A 25,764-nucleotide genomic window follows, 5' to 3' on the forward strand; every position below is an offset into this window, starting at 1 on the left:
CTGATGGGGACATATGGCTGGTGAGGCAAGACTGTAGGGAAATGTGACTGTAATAAATAATTAATAACTGCTTCCATAGGGAGACAAGATACACCAAGTGTAGGGCACTGGCAGATCCCAAGAGAACCTTGAAACATGGAAAATTCATTTGAATTCAAACAAGACCCATGGTACAAACATGGAAAACAAGAAGCTTGTCCAGATCAGTAGACCAAGAAACAGGAACTCCTTTCAGTGTTTGGACACATTTTGGATGTACAACATGAGAATGCGAGACACTAGAATGTATTTATATGTGTGTAGATGGACAAAGAATATGGGCCATAAGCACACAAAGAAATTATTTCAAAGGCTTAAGCAAGAACTGATGTATGGGACATGAGAACAGCCATCCAAGAGGAAGATGAACAAATGAGCAAGCAAAGAGAAGCATGGAAAATCTGCATAGAAATACAAAGGGCTCAAGGGAAAAAACAACCAAGGACACAAAAGAGATCCTGGGACTGACAAAAGAAATGCCTTCATTGTTAGAGAAGAACTCTAGGAGTAGTAACGAAAAGAAGTGAGTGCATTGGTCCAAAGAGAAAACTAAAGACAACACAGGCAAATGAGAAATTAAAACATCCCTTAACATCTTAATTTTAGGATAGGGAGTACAACAGCATGGCAAGAATAGCTTTTTCCTCTTCATAAAGGAAGAAACTGGTGACAAAGACAGGGTGAAGAAGAAACATCCACAGCTTAGAAAGGAAGATGCAAAACAATACTTCAGTTCTGTAATAGTAAATGTAAATGGTGACAGAGGAAGGTGAAGAGAGAAAAAAACTGTTTTCATTAAACTCTTGCAAAAAAATCCTCCCCTTTCCCCCCAAAAAGAACAACCCCAAACCTAAACAAAATCCCCACACCTTCTCTGAACATCCTAAGCTTGCTTAGAGGCAACAGAAGAGCTGTCAACAGGACAACTGGCAGTAATAAGTGCAGCGCACACAGCAACTCCTCCCTGAGCCTTTGGGCATCTGTGTGACACTGCAGGACAGAGACAGAATGATGTGGATTCTCCTTCACCAGTACCCACATCATACTCCACATATTTGTTGGTTCTGTCTCATAAAGGATCTTTTCAGAACTAACAGCAATATTAGTTCTAGACTTCATGTTTCTTTTCCTTTTAAAATAAAAGAAGGTCTCAATGCTTCTTACCTCCTAAACCAGGGTGTAAACCTTGTGGACCTTGGTTTTGCTGCTGCATCACCATGAAGTTGGGGGGTACGTTCCCCTGTTGCACCATAGGATTACGACCAGGAGAACTGACAGGCTGCTGGAAGCCCTGGGGAAGAGTGCTGCTCTGGGCAGGCCTTGGTCCCAGCTGCTGCTGTGGCTGGTTAACGGTGGGAGATGAGGCAGGAGAGCCCTGCTGGAAGGAGGAGGGAGAAGAAGCAGGAGACTTATTGGTCAGGTGGGGCTGTTGTAGTGGGGTAGGAACCCGTGAGGGCCCTCCCTGAAGGCTTTTCATTTGAGGAGCAGTAAACTGGCCAGGATTGCTCATCTGGGGAAAGTTTGAGTGAGCCTGAGAAGCTTGCTGGCTTCCAAAAGGATATGGAGGTGGAGGATGAGTAGGAGTTTGTACTGTTGCTAGAGATGGTCTTGCTTGAAGCTGCTGCTGCATTTGTCCAGGCAACGGGGCCTTTTTCCAGCTCTGATTTACTGTCAATGTACCCAGTGCTCCCTGGGTTGGAGCAGGCTGGAGTGCTCCAGAAGGAAGTTGGTTCCAGCCAGGGGGAACTGGAACCTGTGCTGGTGAAGTGAATGAAGGTCGAATACCCTGCGGTGGCTGCTGATGTGGCTGGGGAGGCCGATTCTGCAACTGCTGCTGCTGTAGCTGCTGAAAGTTGGCTGAGTTCATCTGCCTGTTTACAGGAACTGACTGCATTGAATGGAGCTGAGGAGTTAAAGATCCAGGTGGATGATTTTGTTGCTGCATATTTAGCCCAGATAAGAGTGGGTCCATCGCATCTAATAAAATAGCAAAGAAAAAAAATTTTAAAAAAAACCCATCCTAAAACAACAAAGGCTAAATTGCTTGCTTGCATTTTCTTACTCTGCATAAAAAATTCATATTCCAGAGAAGCCAGGTCTTATCAATTTATATCCTCTAAAATAAAGCACAAAAACCTCACTATGCTACAGACTGATGTGAGCCTTCTACACACTCAAGAACTGCAGAATCACAGAGTATCTCAGCTGGAAGGACCATTGAGTCCAAATCCCTGCTCCTGGCAGGATCACCTAAAATTCAACCACAGGACAAAGAGCATCATTCAGACACTCCCTGAACTCTGTCAGGCTTGGTGCCATGACCATTTCCTTGGGGAACCTGTGAATAATAACCCCAAACATTCACACCCACCAGACCCCCAATCCTTAACTTACCAGTCTATCTACCCTTCCTGAAAAGAAGGGAAAAAAGAGCACCAGAAATATTCCTGCCTCATTGAACTAATCCTTCTCTTACCTTCAAGCTAAACATAAAGCTCAGTCATGACAGTTGAAGTGCAAAAATACAATTGCCATTGCTCAACACATTTGAACAAAACAGCAAGCAAGCTGGTGACTTATTAGGCACCCAAATTATTTGAAAAACTTTAACAGATTAAGGGGCAAGGGAGGTTTTCACAGAAAGAGTGGCTCCCAGAAAGGCAGGGAAAATGATCCAGAACAATTCTGGAGTACTCTCATGAGTACACACTCAAGCCTGTGTGCTGAAGAATCAAAGTTTAGGAACTTTTTCAGATCAATATTATGACTAAATTTTACCACCTGGCTGTGAGGAAGGCCGAGGTGTTCGTGGCTGCAGCTCAGCACTAGCACCACTTGCCACCATAGAGGAGGGCACATTTCCACCCTGGGACATCATGACAGCTGCAGCATTGCTCATTCTTATTAAACCTTAAAAAACAAAAATAGAAATCATCAAGTCTTGCAGTTACATAGAGAAGAGTTTTAGAATTTTTCTTTTAACAAGAAAAAACTATATTTGTCAGTAAAACAAGTCTTTGGACTTCAAGAATTGCTTGTCCAAAATAACCTCAGGATACACCTCTCTGTCTGAAAGCTCAGATCCCCTGGTATCAAACAAACAAGTTCAGGTCATGCTGTAGGTCTTTCTTCAACACCAAATTTCAAAAAAGAGTATAAATGGAAACACTACTGACTCATGAATTAATTCGAGCCTGACCTACCACTGACAGCACCAAGTGAAAAGATTGTATCAAAGCTGTACATGTAACTCAGGCTTTTGCAACATCTGAAACTAGAGAGTAACTGAGGTGTTGCAAGAGGAAAAAACAAATTTCAATGTTTCACTTCCAGGGGCTGTAATTTTCTAAAATGGTTGCTACTGTTGCCCTGTTGGTTCTATTGCTGTTTTGTTGTTGACCTGCAGACAGGAAATGAAGGAGCTGATGAGGACAGTGGAGAGCAGAGCCCTTCAGTCTTTGTTAAGGACAAAAATTTCACTACTGCTTAATTAGGTTTCTACAAAGCTGAAATGTTCTTTCCATTCTTTCTCCTCAATGGCCACAAATGCGTCTTAGATAAACTGACCAAAAATGCTCCTGGTTTAATTGCTTTAAATTCCATTCACTAAAATGTTAGTTATTTATTCTGCCTTATGATTCAGCTATTTTAATAAATTAGATAGGTGCTTTCTTTGTAAAAACTCTTTGTCAAATTTGAGTTTTGTAGTTAAAAATTCCTTATGAGTATACAATACTCTAAAATATAGTTAAAAAACTATACATTTCCACAAAAATCCCTTCTTTATGATCAGATCTCATCAGAAAATAAGAAGAGAGTAACAATGACAGTGTCATCCCTTCCTTCCCATAATTCTAATGGATGTAATCTAAGTCATTTTATTGTACACTGAATCAAGACTTATGCACATTTCCATAAAGGGAGCCAAGCAGAACACTGTGAAAAAATGTGCATATTTCAAAGTGAATTCACTACACTCAACTCATCTGCTTCAACAGACTGTATGTAAAAACTCCAAACAAACCAACTAATCAACAATCCAACAAAACCCCAAACCACCACACCCTCACAATACCTGAAAACAAACCAATGGGCCCTGCCAAAATCACTCCAAAGTTTGTGGGACACAATGCACCCAACAATTCATTTACACAACACAGGACACGGTTTGACAGCATGGAACAAGACCAGACATTCATTTAAATGGCAATTATAATTCTGCAAACAAGAGCTGCTGTAAGCAGTGAAGTTTCATGAGCCCAGCAGTAAATTTGGAGTGTCTGAAGCAAGGGGAGAAGGCCTGGGGGGATTTACCTTGCCCCCCCTGCATGGGGAACGCCGTGTCCATGCGCATGGCACTGCTCGCTCCCAGGGGCCCGTTGATCCGCACATCCTGGCTCCTGCTCTGGGCTAAAGCCAAGTTGATGGCACCTTCCCCTAAAGCAAGGCACAGCATGGGTGAACAGGAGGGACACAAAAGCAGAACACAGACTTTGCAAAAGGACATTTAAGAGATGCCAAGGAAGGAAGAAGAGGCTTCACCTCCAGGACGCGCTTTAGAAGGACACTTACACATCACAGCACCCCTCTGGATTTCAGTTTTAAGAAGAACAAATGTCATGACAAGCATTGCCTGCCCCCGATTCCATCCTAAGGGTGCTCCTGGACAACTGTCCAGAATGGATATGGTAGCTATGAAAGCCACTGAAAACTTGTCTTAGAAAAAAGCCTCATAAGAAACAACACGGAAAGAATATCAGCCAACCCTTTCCAAGTCAACGCTCAGACAAAATTTTTCAGGAGGGCTCCTGGTGCCCAGAGCATTTCCAGCTTTCATTTTTATTACTAGTAAATGTTATTCTTGAAAGAAAAAAAATCCTGAGCTACCTTTTTCACTAAAGCCAAAGTAGTAACTTACAAGTTTTGCAGTGCTAACCAAATCCACAAAACTGCATTTTGAGTCTACTTAAATCTGAGCTTTGGAAGCAGATGAGGTGTGAAATACCTTCAATCTGAACGGAGAGAATGCCCAGGTCCCGGAGCTGCTGGTTGTTGTTCTGAGCCAGGATTCGCAGCCGCTCGGCAGCTTCCCGGGGGATGTTGAAGGTGACACGAACGCTGTTCCAAGGCTCTATCTTCTGCACTTTTAACTTGTTGGATTCTTAAAAGAAAAACAATCAAAGTCAGTGCAAAGGCAATTTTTAAGCACATCTGATGAAACAACTTGGTTAAAATGTTGAAAAAAATGAAACCCTATTTGGCTTTGAAAATTGCCAGTGCTTAGTCCCAGGTACAGGAGATTTTTCCCCACACAGTTGTACAGCAACCAATGCTGCCAAACCACATCAGGGATTTTTCAAAAAAATAGCAGTAAAAAACCTACTCAAATGACAACCAATGCAATAGACAACAGAATCACTTGACAGTATTACTTAAAAATTGAAATATTCTGTGGATAAACTACTTTGGAAAGATAAGAAAATATCTAATAAAACAGATTTCATACAATTATAGGTATTAGGTTTGGGTTGGAAGGGACTTTAAAGCCCATCTCATCCCACCCCCTGCCATGGGCAGGGACACCTTCCACTATCCCAGGCTTCTCCAAGCCCCACCCAGCCTGGCCTTGGACTTTTCCAGGGATGTGACAGCCACAGCTGCTCTGGGCACCCTGTGCCAGGGCCTGCCCACCCTCACAGGGAACAATTTCCTACTAATATCCCATCTAAAATCTACACTCAATCTTAAAGCCATTCCCCCTTGTCCTGGCACTCCACACCCTGTCCCAAGTCCCTCTCCAGCTCTCCTGGAGCCCCTTTAGACACTGGAAGGGGCTCCAAGGTCTCCTTGGAGCCTCCTCTTCTCCAGGTGAACATTCCCAGCTCTCCTAGCCTTTCTCAGAGCAGAGGGGCTCCAGCCCTGTGGTACAGTACAGTGAACTGGTACAGGTCTGGTTTGTGAACCAGATGAATGTAGGAAAAAACTGACTACAGGAATGAAATGCTTGAAATATTTGCTCTACAAATGCTTGTGAAACCATTTTTTTTTTTTACAAGACCAGTGCCAACAGACTCCTAGCAATATCTCATTGATTTCTACCTTATTATTTAGTTTTCTGGATAAGCATTTCAAATCCACTGCCAAAAAGCATCTCAAAGTCATGCAAGATATTCACTTGCAGGTTTTCTGAACACCTGTTCTACAAATGACCATTTCTACATAGATCAGTGGTTTTCACAGTGACTGCAGAAAGGTTGGGCAGTTATGCTGGATACATTATCCAAAGTGATACCTACCTAAATGATTGCTACAAAATGCAGTTAATTTAAAAAATAGTCTCAATACAGTTGTATAAGTTTCCAATTTCTATCTTTCTGTAAAAAAGTTCCTCTCAAAACAGAAAGCGCTGACCCAAATTTTCATCAGCCAGCTCCTCCAGTGTAACCTCAGATTTACTAAACATTTGCTAACTTTTGAGGTCTGAAAAACATGTTAGTTAAGAATGCCAACACTCACTCCTATTTAGGAAGCTCTTGCTCACCACTAATTTACCAAGCCCCTTTTGCTGCTACAGCAATGGAATTATTAAATTTATCCTCATTCCACCTATAAACCTGGTTTTAGCTGAAACATGGCAAGAGTTTTAAAATCCTCTTTTGTGGAGGCTTGAGCAATCCCATATTTTCCCTTATTAATGTTCCAATATTTTACATAGAAAAATTGTATCATCAGTTTCAATATTTCTATGTATTGGTACCCAAGTTTCTAATTTTTCAAGTACTGCATCTGCCAAGATAACCCCATGTTATTTACTAACTCCAAATTCAGGATATCCTATTTTGCTCTGAATCAGTTTAAATAACTTCACACATGGATAATTTTCAATTTAACTGGACATTGATTTTAAAAATTTGCTTTCTCAGCTGAGGTCTGAATCATGTTTATTAATCCTGGCATTAATATTTATGACAGACTCAGCATGCAGATGCCTCTAACAAAGATGACTATGTGCAGTTATAGACTGAATTTATTTTATATCAAAAACTACACAATTGATCTGTGATATTACACACATCCTTTCACAGTAATGGTCTGTTAGTTTACATCTCCTTCCAACTGTTTGTAAGACACAGCTCAAAACTGGTATTTCTTTACAGTATTTTTGTCTTATCCCAGCTTTATTATCTTTCTGAGCAACAGCAAGAACCCAACAAACTGATGCCAGCTGACTAGACAGACAAAACTGAAAAAAAGGAATGAAGTGACAAAGAAATTCCGTTTGGTTATTGAGAAGTAATGTGTTATTTTCCTGAAAAGGTGTTTGACACTGTTGAAAAAAAATCAATCAAGGCTGCCTAACTGAGCAGCCATCAGTAATCAGCATAGGACCTTTTGCAGCATGCTCAGACAGGGAACAAATGTCTTTTTCCAGATCTAAACATGCTGATAAAAGACGGTCCAAAAAGCCTGTTATCACTGACTTGCCATGGAGCTGTTCCCAGAGCTGAATGAGCATTCAGGGGTATATCAGGGCACTACCCACTCCCGAACACAAATCAATCAATCAATCAATCAATCAATCAATCAATCAATCAATCAGGTAGGGTAGGTCAGAAAAGGGCAGTAATGTCATAGGTACTGAAAGTGAACCCATTCTCAGATGAACTGTAATTGTTTAAGTTAGACAGTTTGGACAGTAAAACATCTCCTGTGTGAACAAGTCTGGTTTCACTTTTTTATAACGCAGCCATGTGTAATAGAGGGACATGAAAGAGAATAAAAACAGGTGAAATGTGGAAACAGAAGAGAAATGAAAGAACTTGCCAATTAAATCAGTTTTAAACAATAAAACAACTGCAGACACTTGTAGTCTGCATTTCTGAGAAGAACAGCTTGCAAATTTACTAAGAATAACCCCAAAAAAATTATCATTACAAACTAAACCCAATATAATCTATTTTTTATGCAAATACCCTGACAACCTAAATAAGCATTTTAAGGACAGCTGGAAAGTGACAAGAAGGCACATTACCCATGTGTAAAAGGCCAGGCACATTCTCCAGTATGGTATCCAGCTTCTGCTCAAAGTCTCTGTCACTTATATTTCCTTTAAAAGCCACAAAGATTGTGGAATCCCCAGGAGCAGCCTCCTGTTTCAGTTCATCTTCCTCCAGTCCTGAATCAAAATCCACCTCTAAGTCTTCCATAGCTGAGGAGTACAAGGAGGCATATGTATCTTTTAAGTTAGGTAGATCATCCAAAACCATTGTTTCCAACAATGGGAGCCTGTCAGACATCAAGGTGATGCTTGGAAGGGAAAAAGAGAATTATTATGATACATATAATAATAATTGGGTAAGGACATTAACAGCTGCTTTCAATGGCACATTTGGTCATTGACAGAAAAACCTACCTGGTGACCCAGTATTGGGCTCTGTGAGACCAACTGTGTGAGGCTGAAAATGGTGGCCATGGCAGTGCCCAAGTTGTTCCTCCACTAAGACAAACAGAAGGGGGTTCCTGGCAGAATCGTGCTGCATGTGACTTGAGAAGTATTCCAGTTGACCTAAAAGACAGACAGGTAAAAAGGAAGGTAGATGATAAAAAATCAGATGAAAATTAATTTTACTCATTTCTGTATCATAGAGGGGACAAGCAAGCACCTGGTACCAAAGCTGCAGTGCCTGACTGTCAGGAGACAAACTCACAGCAACAGCTGAATTACAGAATGATAGAAAGAATCACCAAATTTAATTTTAGAGACTGCAAATGCAATAGGTCCAAAGCAGTAGGAAAGCCACAGCATATTTTTACCAGGAGAAATGTAGCATTTGAAAAATATTTTACTCACACCCAGCTAAATCTCAGGCATACTGTGCCTACTTTCCTAAAGCTTGTAAAGATTTAGGTGTTTTCAGCTTCTTATGCACATAACAACCTGAAATCTGCTGCCCCGTCACAACCCACAACTCCCACCATGCCCCCACATCACATTTGGATAAGAATGAATTCAGAAAGTCAAATCCCACACCTGATGGATCTTGCTTAATGAAATGTCTAAACTTTGCAATAAACTTTGACATTAATATGTTAATCTAAGCTGTTACAGAAGTACAATCTGTGATAAAAGTATCCCTCAACTTCCAGTGGACACCACTTATGTTAGGATACACATTTTCCCACTCCATCAGGAGGGCAATGGCACTGGCCTTTCCAGGTAAGACATCTGCTCTCACACTCAGCACTTTGCAAATACTGCTAAAAGATCCAAACCACCTGTAGAAACAACCATAAAAGGGACCTGTTCCTGACCACCACAGTCAAAATCAAATCCATTCACCAGCCAGTACTGTCAAGATCTCATTAACTCCAAAGCTGTGGGTATTTGGCACAACCCACCCAGAAGGTTTAGCTCAGGACAACATACCCTTGAACAGGATACAGACTGGGGTTTTGGCAGAGGTTCAAGTTCCTAACACAAAACCACAACTTTGAGATGAAATGTGAGCTGCAGATACTGGCCAGAAAACAGCCTTTTCTAATAAAAAAATCTAACAGTGTTAGAAAAGCCCAGATTCAGCTCTGCACTGTTTGCACACTCACACAAGGCTGCTGAAGGGACAATATTCCAAAGGAAAAATCAGGAGCTTGAAGTCACAAATTCCCATTGCTTTTGGTCAGATCTCTACACATACACAGACTACATTTACAAAGCACTGTGTTTTTTTTTCTCCCTTACAACTCTATCCCACACCAGGCAATCCAACAGCACTAAGGAAAAATCCCCTATTTCAGAGGGAGTTTCTCTCTCATCCTGTACCACCAGCCTTCATCCTCAAATCTCAGATTAAAAACCAAGTGAATTTTGTTTCACAAGCTCTTCTGCAGTCCTGCATCAGAAAGTAAGTTCAATGTTTCACAGGTACTGATCTATTTCCATTGTGCTTTCATATACTTATTATGCCACAGAAATTTTAAAGATAGGCAATAGAGAAATAAATTTTAAAAATTAATTACCAGGAGAACATAAAGACAATTAATTTTTTTTTCTTTCCCTTGTTGCTAGGGTTTGTGTCTAAATTACTGCTCTGAGTGTTGGCATCTCCATTAAGGCAAACTCCTCAGTTTTATGTCAGGTGCCCAGATAATGAGAATCACAATTAATAGGAGTCTGTGAAAAAATGTTTTAACTGATTTTCACACAATTTCTTGGACAGGTAACTTCTTTACCCAAGCTGGCTTTACACTAACCAGGAGAATAGTCCTTCTCCTTCTGCATTCCTACATCTTTTATTCCATATAAAGAGAGGAGCTGAGGGTACTCCAAAAATGGCCTCTTTAATGGCCAAACACAGCCATTCTGTGCAAGGAAGGAGGCAAGCATCCTGTGAAATATAAGCACTATATTTTGAGGAAAATTACATAGAATGTTATTTGTCAGAAAATCATGAGTAAATTTTTTAGGGAGAGAAATTTCAGCTCAAAATACAGGCTCCTACATGTTGAAAAGGTACAGCTGCTTGGAGGTGACGAGGTGTTGCACCTGCAGTGAGAAACATGAGTATGCCTGACAATACCTAATACCAAAAAAAATAAGAATTTATCTACAAGAACACAAACATTTCAGTTCTTTTTTTAGTAGAGGTGTCTGAAGCCTCCATCTTCCCTGTGAAAGAGCAGAAGATCCCCAGATTGCTTAAATCTAGTTTTTAAACAATTCATAAAAATGCTGCAACTTAGACCAAATTTCATCAGCCTCATCTGAGTGTGCCAAAATCTGACAGGGTTCGTTGAAGTTATTGCCCTTTGTAAACATTGTAGTAATTGAGTTTTCTAAATCCCAAAGGACCACAGGCCTTGTTTCACCTGACTCAGAGAACCACAGGACTGCAGGGGTACTGTGAGGGAAGGAAGCAAACCAAGACCGAGGTTTAAATTTTGCCTTCCAGATGAGCACATAGCTAAAGCTCTCTTTGCATTTTTTCTTCACATTATGCTCCTCAAGGATCTCTGCTATATGCACCCTTTCCCTCCAAAACACATGAACTTTTGTCTGTTCCTATACTCAGGTATCATTTATCTCAGGTATGACATGACAAAGTGATGATTTACAAAATTTTCCTTTTCAGGCAGTGCACAGCACACCACCCATACCAGAGCAAATGAATCCCAGCTGCACAGTGTCCTAACAACTTCTGCAATCTCATGGTTATAGGGCTGGCTTCCATAAATCCTGAGCAAGCACTTGACCATAATTAGCAGGTACCTTCCCTCAACACTCTTCCACACAAACACTAAAAGCCTTTAGCATAAGCACACATAGGTAAATCACTGCTCATTCAACAATCCCTTAAACCAGAACTCCCAGCAGGGTATGGAGGGTCTCTGATAAGTGAGAACCAGCCCTGAACTGATTGCACAACCACAGCACACTTCAGGAATTCCAGCACCCATGCTCACTTGGCATCACAAGAAGGTCTCTGACCATCATCCTTCCTTCTAAACGCACACATGGCCTCCTTCCTGCCCCTGCAACTTTAGAGTTTCCAAATTAGTATTTCCTATTATACAATTGTTTCTGGAAAGTCAGAGCAAGTCCAGTGTTACCACATGGCAAACACTTACCCCCAAACCTGGCCTGGAACTGGCTACAGCAACAAAACCAGTGCTAGGCCTCTTTATTATAAAGTTGGTCTTATTCAGTACAGTCTAATTATTAAAAATATCTAACTGAAGTAAGACAGGTGGGGATAAACAGCCAAATAACAGATAAATGATCAAAATGCACCTGCACTGTTGTATGGGGACAGGGGGTAGAAGAGCTCAGCCCACGAAGATCAGAGTGTCCAACCCAGAGGGTGCAGGGCACACCCTGGGCTGCTGAAGCCAGGAGCTCCTAGGCACACTCAGCTTACGGATAAAACAACTGACCCACTAACATGTGCAAAAGAGGCTCTTCAGAGGAAGAATTCCCACAGGATAGAGGATGTCACAGTTGAGACGTGGGTGATGGACAGGTGGGTCACACACACACCACTGGGAGCCCCAAGGCATTTTGTTGTGCCCTGTGCTGTCCCCACCAGCAGCCTGCACAACAAACCCAGCATCACATGGCTGGACAAGGCTTGGAAAATCCCATCCAGAGCCCAGGACAGATGGGATTAGGGCAAAATCTGAAACAGCCAGTTGTCACTAACTGGGGAGCAGCTGAACATGGGAAAGCTGACAGGCTCTGGAGTACCTGGAAGTGCTGGTCTCCGGAGTGAAAAAAACAACACAAAGGAAAAAAACTCCAAATGATACCTTGGTATTTCTGCCCCAAGGTTCACTCAACTCATCCAAATTTATGCCAATTAGTCTCTTAAACAAAACTTGAAATCTCTTGTCCTGCTTTCCCTTATCTATTGCACTACACAGAGCACACAGCAAACCAAGGCTTTGTCTGGCCACCTGTTCCAGGTTTTCTTCACAGTCTATTGATTTCCAAGCTTTTTAATGTATTCAAAATGAACACTTTCGCAACTGATGTCACATCAGAACCTGCACTCTTGCAAAACAAATAAAAAGTACTAAAACCATGTTCTAAATCTCAACAAGTACTCTTCCAAATTACACAAAAGATTGGGAAGGATGAGAACAGAAGGAAGGATGGACTGATGCCCTTCACTAGCAGATGGCACAAGCTGGCACTAAGAAGGGTCCTCATCTTCACACTGACCATTATTTAAAGCTGCAACACGAAAGGGAAAGACACGAAGTTACAGCCAAACCCCTTGGGGAAACCAGAACTGAGAGTGAGGAGGAAAAGTCTGGGATAGCAGTTATTTCTAAAGGATTCATGTTGCATTTGCTGTCACTGAAAAATGGTTTTCAAGTGACATCATAGAAAAAAAAATCAGGAATAAAGGATGTCTTGGAAAATAACAATTTCATGTTTTCTGATTCTTTTGTTTTAGGTGTCAGTGAGAAAAATATGTAGAGATTTTCATGATGGGACAGAGGAGGTTCAGCATTGCCAGAATAGTCCTGAGAGGATGGCTTTCTTTTAACCTGTGCACTGGCACACAGTCACAAAGGCTGTGTTTAAAGCATACCATCCATAAACCCCTGAAACACTGATCACAACACTGTCTCTCCTGGAGATTTGGTGACAGTGTGTTATCCTCCTACAACTGTTTCCTTTGTTGCCCAGCATAGCACTTGCCCATCTTAGAGCTTGTTAAATGTGAGCAATGAATAAAGCTAGACACCCATATCCATTCTATGATACAAAGATTAAAATAATATGGCTTTGGAAAACAAACAAACAAACAAACAAAAACCCACAAAACAAAAACTCAACAAAACTTTTTAACAATTTCTAGGCAAGTGTATACAACAATATAACACAAGGAGATTAAATAAGGCTAAGAATCATGGTTATAATATGAAAGAATACCTAAAAATAAACATGCACTAAAATTTCCTCTGAAACAACTTAGCCAGGGCTCCAGTAATTTTGAACTTCAAACATTGGTGTTGGATGAATGACACCACTAAAGCATCTCAACTGCTCTCCTTGGGAGGAGCAGACACAAACCTGATGGCAAATACCCCTAACCCTGTATGGCCGAGTGGGAAGTCAGCTCTGGAGCCAGCCCAGCTCTGCAAACACAGCAGTGAGGAGAGGCAGAGGAAGAATTTATAAAAACAGCAGATATTCAGATGCATCATATGCTTATTTTACCTACCAAAACAAATTTCACAACTTCAGTATTGTGGGGTGTGCAACAGGACTTCAGGTAATTCCAGACTGGCAAACATGGTTAAACAGAAAGTCCCAAATATGGAATCCTGAAAGAAAACCATCACATTTCATCAGACAGTGATGTGAAATAACAGAAATACTGAACATACTGGTGAATAGCTCCATTTTTAATATGCAGTTTTACACCAAGTCAAACACTCTCCTCAGAAATGTAAAAAGCACATATTACTATATTCAGATTTGAACAGCAAAGCCTGAGGAACTTGAAAAATCAACTTTTCATTACAGGCAGAAAATGGAATACTTTCTTTAGCTGGAAATAACATTCTATTCTTTGAAACAGGGCAAGTTTTATCAAGAATAATGTATTTATTTAAGCCTTAGGACAAGTTCATCTTGATTAAACTAATCTTCAGAACAGAGAAACCAGCACAGCCAGGTGTCTCTCCGCTCATCCTGAGCAGGTGCCTAAACCAGCTCAGGTTCAGCTCATTCCAGAAGCACGTTCCAAGCCCACAGGACTACCTCAGACAGACATTGTTGCTGCAGGTGGCCAGCATGGAGAGGTGAATTCATTCCTAGGCCCTGCTCCTGGGCTCACCAAGCTGCACTCCAGCTCCTGGGATCATAAAAACACAGCAGTAAAGCTAAACAGCTTCGGGACAACAAAACACCGCCCCTCAAATCAACGGTGTTTATAGGCACAGCCCAGGGGTGCTTCTCAAGGAGATTTTCTGCTTATGTGCTTGCCTGCTCATCAGTGGGGAAGGGGACTGCCCAAAAACAAACAGGGGAAGCAGAAAATGGAAGAACACTCAGAAAGAAAAAGCAGAGATGTGTTGTCTTCTATATAGACAACAAAGCAAAATTGCTTTAAAAGCCTTATTGTGCTGTAGCCTGTGCACTTTGCATCAACTCAGAGAGAAGGAAAGAGGTTTTACATTAAATCACATCATAGAGGCTTTGCAGCACTTTTAATGGTCATCTAACACTTTTCATCCTCCTGTATCTTCTTGTATTTCTAAGTAATTGTAAGTCAAGAAGTGTAGCACCAAGTCAAATGCCTGATGGATAAACCACAAGCAGCGACCTGTTTGCAGCCATATGCACCTGCCAAAATATCACAACCAGACACCAAGCTGAGGAGCAAAATCAAAATTTGAAATAGGAAATGTTAGTATTGTTGTGTAAGCCAAAACTAAAAAAGGTTTTCACATTCTACAGCAGATACTGCACTAGTTCTACTTTTTCACTCTTTTCATAAAAGGATGTTCCACAGCCTAAAGCCGAGTCCTGTAACAAACTGGCTGGTTACCTCCAAAGCCAGGCCAACACTTCACAGGAAAGACTGGGCCATGGAAAAACTGTGTTTAAGGAAGTCTCTAAGGTGAAGCAGCCAGTCCCCATGCTGAAGGCCTGTGCCTTGGCCCAGCAGGGTGAGGATGATTTTGGCTAAAGTGTGGGGAAGTGGAGGGAAGAAAAAAATCTTCTGAATTCCTTGGTGCAAGGAACCAAAATGGTTTTGTTCCTTCAGTTCTCCCTTTTGGGTGTCCCTCACCATGATACCCAACTGCTCCAAAGAAGGACTGGGAAAGACAGGCTGCCCTAGCAAGATCCAGTGAGAAACTGAGGATGGTCAGCATGGGCAATGGGAAGAAAAAAAATAACTGCTGCTGTCTCCATTCCCATTGTGGACACGGGATGAGACCAAATTTGGTTAAGGAAAATTAGTAATCAACACTGGTTCATTAACTCCAACTTTCACTGCAGTAAGTTATCTGACAGACCTGGACACTGAGCAAACATCTTAGCAGACCCCAAGGAATCACAGAAGGAGCCTTGTGAAGTGTTCCAGCTACAGAAGAGTTTTGTTTAGAGTTTATGCTTTCCCAAACATGAAGAAAACAAACCAAGCACGTCTCCAGCAAGGCAGGCTTCGTTCGCTCACACTGACAGAACTGGTCGGTCACTGGTCTGCAGCACTCCCATAGCCCTCAAGCTAAAACACTGAAACCCAAATGTTTCTGACAAAGAGAAAATTACAGTTTGTTATAACACACATAACACTTTGCAGTGCTATCCTGATGTAGTCTGACAGCAGGTTTAATGAAACATCAGCTTCTTAAAGGTTCAAGAAGTTTGCTGAAAGCTCACGACTCATGCCAAGCTGCAATGGACACTCCTCAGCTGAGCCATTTGGTTTTATTCCAACAGTTTGACTGCTGAGGTGCTCAGGAATGCTCTAAAAAGCAGAATGAGAACTTCAGCTAAGTTAACCATGTAGAAATTACCCCTTTCAGCAGCTGAGATACAAACCAAGGCAGCTGCCAGGCACAAGGGAAATGGGAATCAGCAATTTTCTTGGGAGCTGCAGTCCACCCAGCACAATATTTGGTCAATCAATTCCCATTAGCTGAGTTACTAATTTCCCATGGTAGGGATATTTTCATTTGGAAGAAGCACACTGTGAATACTGACAGAGCTTTGCGGTACATAACTTTCCACAAGGATCCACCAACGCAATCAGGAAACAAAATGAGATGCTATTTAAAATCAGGAGCATCTTGACTGTATTTGATCTTGCCTTCAAGAGTCATGAAAAATGCCTTTTTAAGCAGCAACCTGTGCTCTGTGTTACAACAAGCTTTTATTTAAACCAGAATTTAACCACTACCAGACCTTTCTGGGCTGACACACCCCACAGGTGCTCCTTTAGCACCAAATGCTCACAGGGCTTCCTAAACACCAATATAACCAGCCCAGAAATCTATGTGATCATCAGCACTGAACTAAGGTTTGACTGAAAACTACACCTTCTGCAATATTATTCCTTCTTACATCTAATAAACAGCCAGGAAATCTCAGGGAAGCTTTTAAAATTCTGAAATTATGTAAAGGATTAAAAAATAATTGAATCTAAACCAAACAGCTTAAAAGTAATTATTTGATAGGTGACACTCAGTATCATGGAGACTCTTTTCCCTGACCAAAAAATAATCTTCATATAGCAGAAGTAGGTACACCTTTGGTTAAAATCAAGATTATTCTGAGAGTTCCCTGACTGTATAAAAACTGGCAGCTTATTCTGTGCTGCTCTGGGCTTTTAGAAAAATTGAGTTTCAAGTGTTATTGTCACTACTGCCATCAAGAACCACACAAGCAGCTTAGGACCTTCTGGTAAAATGTGGATGCACCAGAAGAGAGCAAAGCATTGGAGAGCAATGCATTCTTGTAGGGATGAGAAGAGCACTCCCACAAAACCCTTCAAAGAAACATTTTGCCATGCATGGCAAGGGCAGGAACGATGCAGTCTTTAAGGTCTCCCCCAACCCAAAGCATTCTGGGATTCTGTAAATGCAGACCAGAGGCTTAACTCAGTCTCTGTGAGCACCACACAGAAACCACAGTGATAAACACAATCTTACACCAGCTGCATGGTCCTGGCAGGTAGTTCGATTTTTCAAAACAACAAAAATTATAAAATTCAAATTATTTGCACAGGACTCGGGGAATTCAGTAGCATGCATCTTTTGGTGGAATAACTAGATCCCTTCCATTCACCAGACCTAAAGCTTCAGGTCCCATATATGCAACTGAGCATAAGCAACTTCCTGTCCCAAACTATTAAATAAATTAATTTAGACAAGGTACAATTCATTTCCTGTCATTTTCTATTTTTCATATCAATCAAATTCAAAGCCCTGTGTAGGGCTATGCTTCAGGGCATTCATGCCAGCTGGAGAAGCAGGCAACTGGTCTTGGGTCCAAGAAGATGATGGCCCTCAAAAGGTGTGGAGTCCCACATGTGTCTCCATCCCTCAGCCCAGCTCCCAAACTAACAGCACTGTCAAACACTGATTGCCTTTCTTTCCCCCAAAATGCATAAAGAAGAGTTATTTACTGAGTTACAGCCTCAGGGCTCTCACATATACATGACCAATTCAGTACTTATTCCTATTTTTGATTACTACAGCAGCAATTTTTGATGTGCCATTCAGCATGCAGGTGAGATGCTGTTCCACTGGATGGAAAATGATTTCTCAATTGACTGAGAAAAATCCCCAGCTCCTGGACCTCTGGAAAACTTCCACTACCAGCCTGCGTAATCCAAAGCTTAGATTAACTTTAAATTCCAGCAGCATCACTCTAATTAGCCAGGGCACAAGACAATCTAAGTTATCTTCATCCTCTTGAGCTAAACCTCCAGCTCTCCATGCAGGAACACGCTGACTCCGTGGCTGAAATGCTCAGTTACCTGCAATTAATGGATGGCTCCTGCTGAAGAACATCAGTGACCTGCTCTGGAGGGGACAGCAGAGTCTGCAACAGTGACAAGACAAAACACAAACCACCCCTGACTCCAGTAAAGCAAAGGTGACTTGCTTGTCTGGCTGGTGGAAATGGAGAAACTCGCCTGGAGATGGAAAGCACCTCACCTGATGAAGCATCTTCCCTTCTGCCTCAACTTGGTATCATCTGGGGTTATTTCTCCTTCCACTGCTGGCCCTGTTCCCAGCCCTACACATTCTTTCTCATTCCTTCTGATCCAGCTGTGCATTAAGAAAAAAACTTATGCTTGAAGGCAGTTTTTGCAGCACTGAGGGTCAAGTCCTGCTGCTCAGTGCCCTACACACCAGCAGGCCTCCTCACACCATCCCTGCACCACAGCTTTGCATTTCCCAACAGGGATCACAGGATTTTGAAAGACACCCTCATCACGCCTTCTGCCCTTCAGAGGTCTCCAGCAACCTATAAAATTTCACCATTTTCAATGAAAACGGTTACAGCCACATTAACTCTTCAATCCCTTCAGCAACAAAGCCTTTGCCACTGCAAATCTATTAAATTTAGTGAGTCTGTGTAATTGGGTTGTAACTCCAGTTTCCATCCGAAAGCAATTGCTGTCGCACTAGAAAATCAAAATATACTGCCTATTTAAGGTTTAGTTGTCATGTTGAAACATTCAACATCTCCCACAAAGGCAGGAACCTTTGTCATGCTCAGGCAGCACAAAGAATGGCATTACAGCTGTTTTCAGCAGAATTTACCTCCACAACCTGTATTTTCAAATATTTAAGCCACTGAAAAATGGAAACACCAACACTTCCAGATGCACAAGGACCTGGAATTCTTTGGCTTCTCTACTCACAGTAGTTTCTTATGTTAGAGAAGCATCTACTTTTTTACTAGAAAGATGTAAAATTACTCCATCACCTGGAAGCCTGCTGTAAACAACCCCTCCCTCCAAGTCCTACATAAGGACAGGCTTTCCAGAGAGAGTGGCTGGAGAGCGCTGCTGGGAGATTTCCAGGCAAAATCCAATGCCTAACAGAAGACCCTTCCTTGGGCTCAAAATACTAAGAAACATCATTTCTCAACTGAAGGTCAGGCACGTGTGCAGCCTCCCACATTCTGATCTTTCCTCTCCTAGGAGAGTCCGGACACAGTGTTACTGTAAAACATTTCCTCCTGGAGCCGGTAAGTTTCGGAGGAAGCCACAGGGCTCAGTGGATACTTAGAATTTCCCGAGCAAACAGCTCGGAGCCGTGCTGCGGGCACTGCGGCAGCCCCCGAGGCTGCAGATCTGGCCTTTCTAAACACACGCCCTGAAACCTTTGTTTCTCACTCCACAAGATATGTAGAAAAGCTGGAACCATTTGCTATAACTTGAAAAGAGCTGGCAAATCCAAATGTTGTGGTCATTTCACTTGGTAACCTTTATGGAAAATGCCAGATTTGCTCTTTGTGGTCGTTTTCACATATAGGAAATACTGAAAGGTGCCTTAGCTAAAGACCCAGTCAGAACAACACACAATAATTGCAAAACCAACAAGAGGCACGGTCTTTCTTGTAAGAGAGGTTTTACTACAATAAAACCTTTGAGAAAGGTTTCCCTACAGTTCCCAGCGAGGGAAATGAGCAAAAATGTGTCTATGAGGAGGCTGAGGGGTTATGGAGAGACAAAGCTCATGAAGCTCCAACCTGCTGCCCGGATGCAGAGCCACAGAAGAGCTCTGTCCTTCCATTCTCCAAAGCAGCGGGGAAAGAACCAGAGCCCTGAGCTTGCTGAGATGGTTTTAAAGTAGCTGAAATTTAGAGAAACGCAGAAATCACACGGAGGGAACGAGGGAAGAGCCTTTTTCCCACTGGTTTAAGAGTCACCGAGGTTTCGAACAAAAGCGAAACGTCAACGCGCCCCGGCTGACACGGCACAAAGCCGTCACCGCCCGCGTGAGGTCAGGGCTGAGGGACCGGCTCACACGGCGGCCGGACCGCGGGCAGCTCCCGCGTCTGACAGCGCTGCCGGCCCGGCCGCGCTCCCTCCCGGGCCGGCCCGAGCCGCGGCCTGGGAGCGCGCCAGAGGCCGGCTGCGGGCCGGGCAGGGTCGGCTCCGCGCCGGGCGCTGCGGGGCGGCAGGCCGCGGGCGAGCTCTGCCGCCGCACGTTGACAGGCTCCTGCCGGGCGCCCCGGCACCGCCGGCGCCGCCGAAACGCCCCCGGCCGGCCGCTCCGCCGCCGCCGGCGCGGACCCGGCACCGCTCGGCGCCCCGCCAGGCCCCGCCACCCCTTCCCCCGCGCCGCGAGCTCGGCCTGCGCCCCGCCCGGGCCGGGCCGGCGCGGCGCCGGCCCCGCCGCTGCCACCGCCTCCACCGCATCCCGACCCCCGCCCCGCCCTCCCCTCACCTGGACCCGCCGCCGCCGCCGCCGGGGGCGCGCGCGGGGCCGCGGGGGCGCGCGGGGCGGGGGTCGCGCGCGGCCCGGGACTCCAGCGCCGCTCCGCCGCCTGCGCCACGCACGTGACCCGCGCGCGCCTGCGCCCGAGCGCGCGGGGGCGGGGGGGACGCCGCGACCCCCGGGCGGGCCCCGGGGACACGGCAGGGAAACAGCGGGGACTGGCGCTGGGGACACGGCGGGGACACGGCGGGGACCGGCACCGGCCACACGGCGGGGACACAGTGGGGAAACGGTGGGGACACGGCGGCACCCGCTCCGCGCGCCACACGGCAGCCCCGCCGCACCCCCGCCACAGGGACCCCGCTGGGCTCCCCCGGCAGATCTGCCCCCCCTGCGAAGGGACCCGCGGTGGCGGCTGCTTCTGGGAGCAGGGACAAACTGTCTGCCGGATGAAGCTGCAGAAAAAATAATAATTGGGGCCCTTATAGGAAATTTCCAGGAAATTAGGTTTTTAATTCGGATGAATTTTAATTCAAAACATTTCATCCGAAGGTTTCTGACTCTTTGAACATCACTGAATTATACTTCATTTTACCAATGGGGAGATGGGGAAGAAGCTGGGGAGGGACATGGTTTGGACTCAGCAAAGGCCACAATGCTGAATTTTAATAAAAAGTCCGTTAATGTGATTAATGAACCGGCCCATAGGCCCAAAATCCCGAGGTGGCAATGCTAGATCCCTAAAATCCCTAAATCCCCTCAGCACAGGGGGGTTCCACACCTGAAGGGACCCTCACAGGGCACACAGCCCTTTGGCTTGTCTCTTCCTACATCCTTTTTGAATATGCAAAATGGTCAATACAAAACCTCTGAAATGTCTGGTTCCTGCCCATCGATGCTGTGACAGAAAGCTCTTGCCTGGCACTGGGGAAGAAATGACACACGTGGCAATTCCTATTTTAGGGTAGGAAAACAATCAAAAGTCCTTTATAGGAAAAATGAAGACTGTTCCTACAGAAGCACATGTAATTCAGTAGCTTGAGCAGGTTCAGTGGCCTGAGGAGGGGTTTCAGGAGAGTGTGTGCAGCTGGAGCCAGCCCTCACATCCACCCTTGGCTTCCTGTGGAATACTGCTGGAAAAACAACATGAAAAAGGGAATTCTTTTAATTTTATTTTTTTATCTTGTAAAGCCTTTTAAATATAACAAACCCACATCTCATCGGGCATTATTGCTTGCAACATAGATAAAAACACTTTTTATGAATTCACATATAACTGCATTCCCCAAAGCCCACAAAAAAAAAAAAAATTAATGTCATGGTCAGCATAGGATTTCTCTGGAGCATTTCCTCCGCTGGTGTGCCAGGGCTGCGGGCAGAGTGCTGCTCCCTGGCTGTGCAGCTCCCAGGCTGGCACAGGGTGAGGAATCCTTCACTCCAGGACTGCTCTGCTCCTGCCTTTTTGTGTCTTCCACAGCCCCTGGGGAGCAATTCCAGCACTTCTTCAGTGTGCTGAGACAAGGGCAAAGTGCCCCAAGCCCCCGAGACCCTCTGGGATGTCAGATCTGAGGAGATGGGGATCAGTCCCAGTCAGGAACATTCCATTCATCTGATCATCCCTGGGACTTTCCATTTGCCTTCGTGTGGGTAATTCCCAGGCTTTGCCTAGCTCTGCTCCTGGGTTTTGGGACTGGCTGGAAACACAAGGAAGCTGAGTGAAAATTTCTTTGGTACCAAGAATTAACCTTTCTTTCCCAAGTGACTTCATGTTTTCCTTGTTTCTTGAGAGTCTTCTTAAACCAGCTGCACTGAACTTCCTTCTCCAGCCTCATCTTCCCCAAAAAGCAACCCCTAACACAGAGACATCATAGTGCTGCTTCCAAAAAACTTCCAAAACTTCCCACTCCTGTTGCTATTCTTGTCATACCAGATTGTCCCTGAGATTCTTGGCTTGTTTGGCTTTCTGTATTATGCACATTAGTACCAGGCACTTCTGAAATCCCTCAGCAAACAAGAACAAGCCAAATGCTATTTTCCAAAACCTTCTTTTCTGGAAGCCCAATACTCAGGTGTCCCACCAAGATCTGCTCAAGCCATCCAAATCCTGTGACTTTCTGCTCTGGGATTGAGAGATCCCACAGGGACAACTTCCCTGTGCCTAATCACAAAGGGAGTTTGCAAACAAGCCCTCCCCTCCTTAGCAGCCTGAGGCCTGCACATCCACTTCACTCTTCAGAGCAAGCTGCTTCCCATGGCTTCTGATGCTTCTGCTCACTGCTGGAAAAGACCCAAACTGCTTCAGTGTCCACATAATTAAAATTAACCCCAGTTCTCTTAGAATAGCCTTGTCACAAGGGTAAGGAAGCAAAAAGAAAGGAGAGCTGAAGGGACACCAGGGTGACAGGACACAACCAAAGACTTTTTTGAGGCATCTCTGCTGGAGACTGGCAGTTGAAGGACCCCCAGGTACCCTTGGCACCTGTTGGCAGAGGGGAAAAGGGGACGCTGTGATGTGGAGGGGCGAGAGGGAAGAAACATGGGGCAGCTCCAGACCTACCACATCACATCCCTGCGGCAGAGTGTGCTGCAGGCTGAGCTTACTACACAGCCTGGTTGTTCCTGGGTCTGCCCAGGCTCTGTTCAGCATAAACAACACAGGAGAAGCTGTGGCTGCCCCATCCCTGCAAGTGCCCAAGGCCAGGTTGGACAGGGTCTGGAGCAACCTGGGATAGTGGAAGATGTCCCTGCCCAGAGCAGGGGACTGGAACTGGATAGTCTCTAAGGTCTCCTCCAATCCAAACTATTCTGTAATTTTTTTGTGATTCTGTTTGTGGAACTCATCCAGGAGCAGACACTCAGTTTGTCTGGGATGCTGAAGCTTTGCTGCAAAACAATGACACAGAATGATACCAGAGCTCCTGCAGGGAAGGAAGGCTATCTGCACCAGAGACAAGTGTTTAAGCTGCCTTATTGTCCACAAAAGAGCACAAATGCATTTGATACCATGACAATCAAAATTGTACGTTTATTTACACGCATTTTCATATGGCAATATTTTCAAATGACAGTTATTACACAGAAAAATGACTTGAACAAAATCATTTCCCCTCTAACACTGGTACAATGCTTACTTGGAGAGAAGGAAGGGAGATGTGCTGCCCTGCAGTCACTCTCACTTTGGATCTGGTGTTTTGTTAAACTGTGAGTGTGGTGAGACAGAGAGGTGGGCAGCTGGCCACAGATGTGACAGGTGGGGCAGGGTTGCACAGGAGTTCATCTCTCCTCCTCCACTCTGAGGACATGGAAAGGTGGAACCTGCTGCCTGGGGAGTCCTGGCTGGGCCAGGAACACTCCTGGTGGGTGGAGGTCCAGGCTGCCCGGGAGCTGTTGTAACATGGGATGTTCCCCACAGGCAGCCAGGGTCAGCTCTGCCAGGACAATCTGCACCTAAAAATGCTGTGACCACTGCTGAGCCCTTCGAGGGCAGCACGTGTCAGTGCTTTGGTGCTCCTGCTCCACCTGCCCTCTACACAAATGTGCTTCATTTCTAATGGTGCCTGCCTCTCTGAAACCAGCTCTGCCTGCCAGAGCTTTCCTGAGCTTTTCCCTGCCTAGGGGCCACTTTCCATCACCGAGCTATGGAAGAGCTTTCCAAAACCACTGGAAATGCCTGGGTGCTACAGGAGCTCTTCCTGCTCCATCTGATTCTCTGCAAAACTTTACCTACCCCTCCGTGGTTTGGATGTTGATAAAAGAGACGCAGGTTTGCTCGCAGGGTGTTTGCCGAGGCCTGACTGTCCTGTCTGCCCCGGAGCAGCGCTGTCTAGCCGGGCAGCAGCGGGAGGGGACTCTGAGATGATCCAGGCGGAGTCTCCAGCGGGCACCCGGAAGGTGACCAGGCCGGCCGGCACTCAGTGGCACTTCCAGACTTGCCTCCCCAGCTGAGGAACCCCTCAGGTGACACTGCAGAGCTGCAGGACGCTGGTCATCACCCCTGGAGACCGGCATCGGGCCCTGCTGGTCCAGCAGCGGCCACTCCGTGCCCTGCCTGCCCCGGCAGTGCCCGCTGCCCCGGGCGCGGGCAGGACGCGCTGCTGGAGCTGCTGCGCTGAGGGAGCAGCCGCTGTGCCCAGGGCCGCTCTTCAGCCGTGCCCGGGGCTGCCTTGGCCTGTGCCCAGCTCCAGCAGCAGGGAGCGGCCACCCCGGACAGCGCAGCAGCTCCTGCCCCGCCCGGAGCGCCGGGAGCAGGGCAGGCTCCAGCCCCGCTCCGTGCCTGGGCTCCATGCCTGGGAACAGAGGGGCTCAGCCCAAAGCCCAGAGCATCCTCATCCTCATCCCGCTGCAGGAGGGCACTGCTAGTCCCTGCTCGCCCCCTCGGGCTGTGCCCGAGTGAGCAGCAGCCTCCAAAGCCAGCAGGCAGGTTGTCACCTGTGCTCGAGAAGGAAAAACATGGATAAACTGCTGCGACTCAATGGCAGAGCCTGGCTCCAGCTCATCCTCGTGTGAAATCAGCACACACTGACGGGGAGCACTGCAAACCTGGGCAGAAACAAGCTGGCCACATTCCAGATCATAATTTGTCAGCTTTAGTAAAGGCATCTTTAAAAAATTTATTTACTTTGTTTGTGTTTGTTTTGTTCCTTTTAAAATAGTTTTTGTTTTTCCCAGCCCCTTTGTATTTTGAGTTCTGAGCTCCTCACTAACACTTCCATGACAAAGTTTCAGGACAAATTCTGCTTCAGAGCTGTCAGATGTCTGCAAGGGCCAGGCTGAAATCAGCACAGGTACTCTGCACACACACACCTCTGCAATACAACCCTTTATTTCACAATGCCCATCTCACCTATACCGAGGGAAACATCAAGTATTTCTTGGTACCTCATGTTAAATTTATCAGATCCTAAATTCATTAGATGTTAAATTCATCAGATCACAACAGATGGGCTCAAAATACTAGAGACACTAGGCCAATTAGCAGATTAAAGGTGTCCATATTGGATAAATCTGTGCTATACTGATGCTGCTTTTAAGCAGGAAAAAAAATAGGGAAATTATTTGGAATACCTTTACTTCTCTTAGCTGAAACCTAGGGACATAGGTCTCATCTTCTAATTATTTTCAATTTTCTCTTTTTTTTTTTTTTGCAATGCAGGCCATGATCAAGCAGAACACTTCAGAACATGCTTTATTTTAAGATTCTGGATAATTGCAGTGAAATTGTAATTTGGGACATAGGAGTGCCCTTCTGAATCAAGACCAAAGTCTTTTACTCCCAAACATATACACAGCATCCAGCACCAGAAG

The 25,764-nt window shown here is 44.8% G+C and overlaps 1 protein-coding gene across 3 annotated transcripts in view; it reads right to left on the reverse strand.

Annotated features, from left to right (window-relative positions):
- The window catches only part of NCOA6 (nuclear receptor coactivator 6), a 43,762-nt gene extending 23,173 nt beyond the window's left edge, over positions 1–20,589 (reverse strand). For all 3 annotated transcript variants that reach the window (XM_050982009.1, XM_050982010.1, XM_050982011.1), the window contains exons 1-8: positions 20,470–20,589; positions 13,770–13,872; positions 8,453–8,605; positions 8,072–8,346; positions 5,045–5,200; positions 4,354–4,476; positions 2,821–2,949; positions 1,204–2,016 (exon numbers count right to left, since the gene is read on the reverse strand). In XM_050982009.1, the coding sequence (XP_050837966.1) occupies positions 1,204–2,016; positions 2,821–2,949; positions 4,354–4,476; positions 5,045–5,200; positions 8,072–8,336 (1,486 nt within the window). In that variant the 5' untranslated portion in view covers positions 8,337–8,346; positions 8,453–8,605; positions 13,770–13,872; positions 20,470–20,589. The remainder of the gene's footprint in view (positions 1–1,203; positions 2,017–2,820; positions 2,950–4,353; positions 4,477–5,044; positions 5,201–8,071; positions 8,347–8,452; positions 8,606–13,769; positions 13,873–20,469) is intronic.
- Between the last annotated feature and the right edge of the window lie 5,175 nt (positions 20,590–25,764).

Source organism: Serinus canaria, chromosome 20, assembly GCF_022539315.1.
Source record: "Serinus canaria isolate serCan28SL12 chromosome 20, serCan2020, whole genome shotgun sequence".
Classification (NCBI taxonomy): domain Eukaryota; kingdom Metazoa; phylum Chordata; class Aves; order Passeriformes; family Fringillidae; genus Serinus; species Serinus canaria.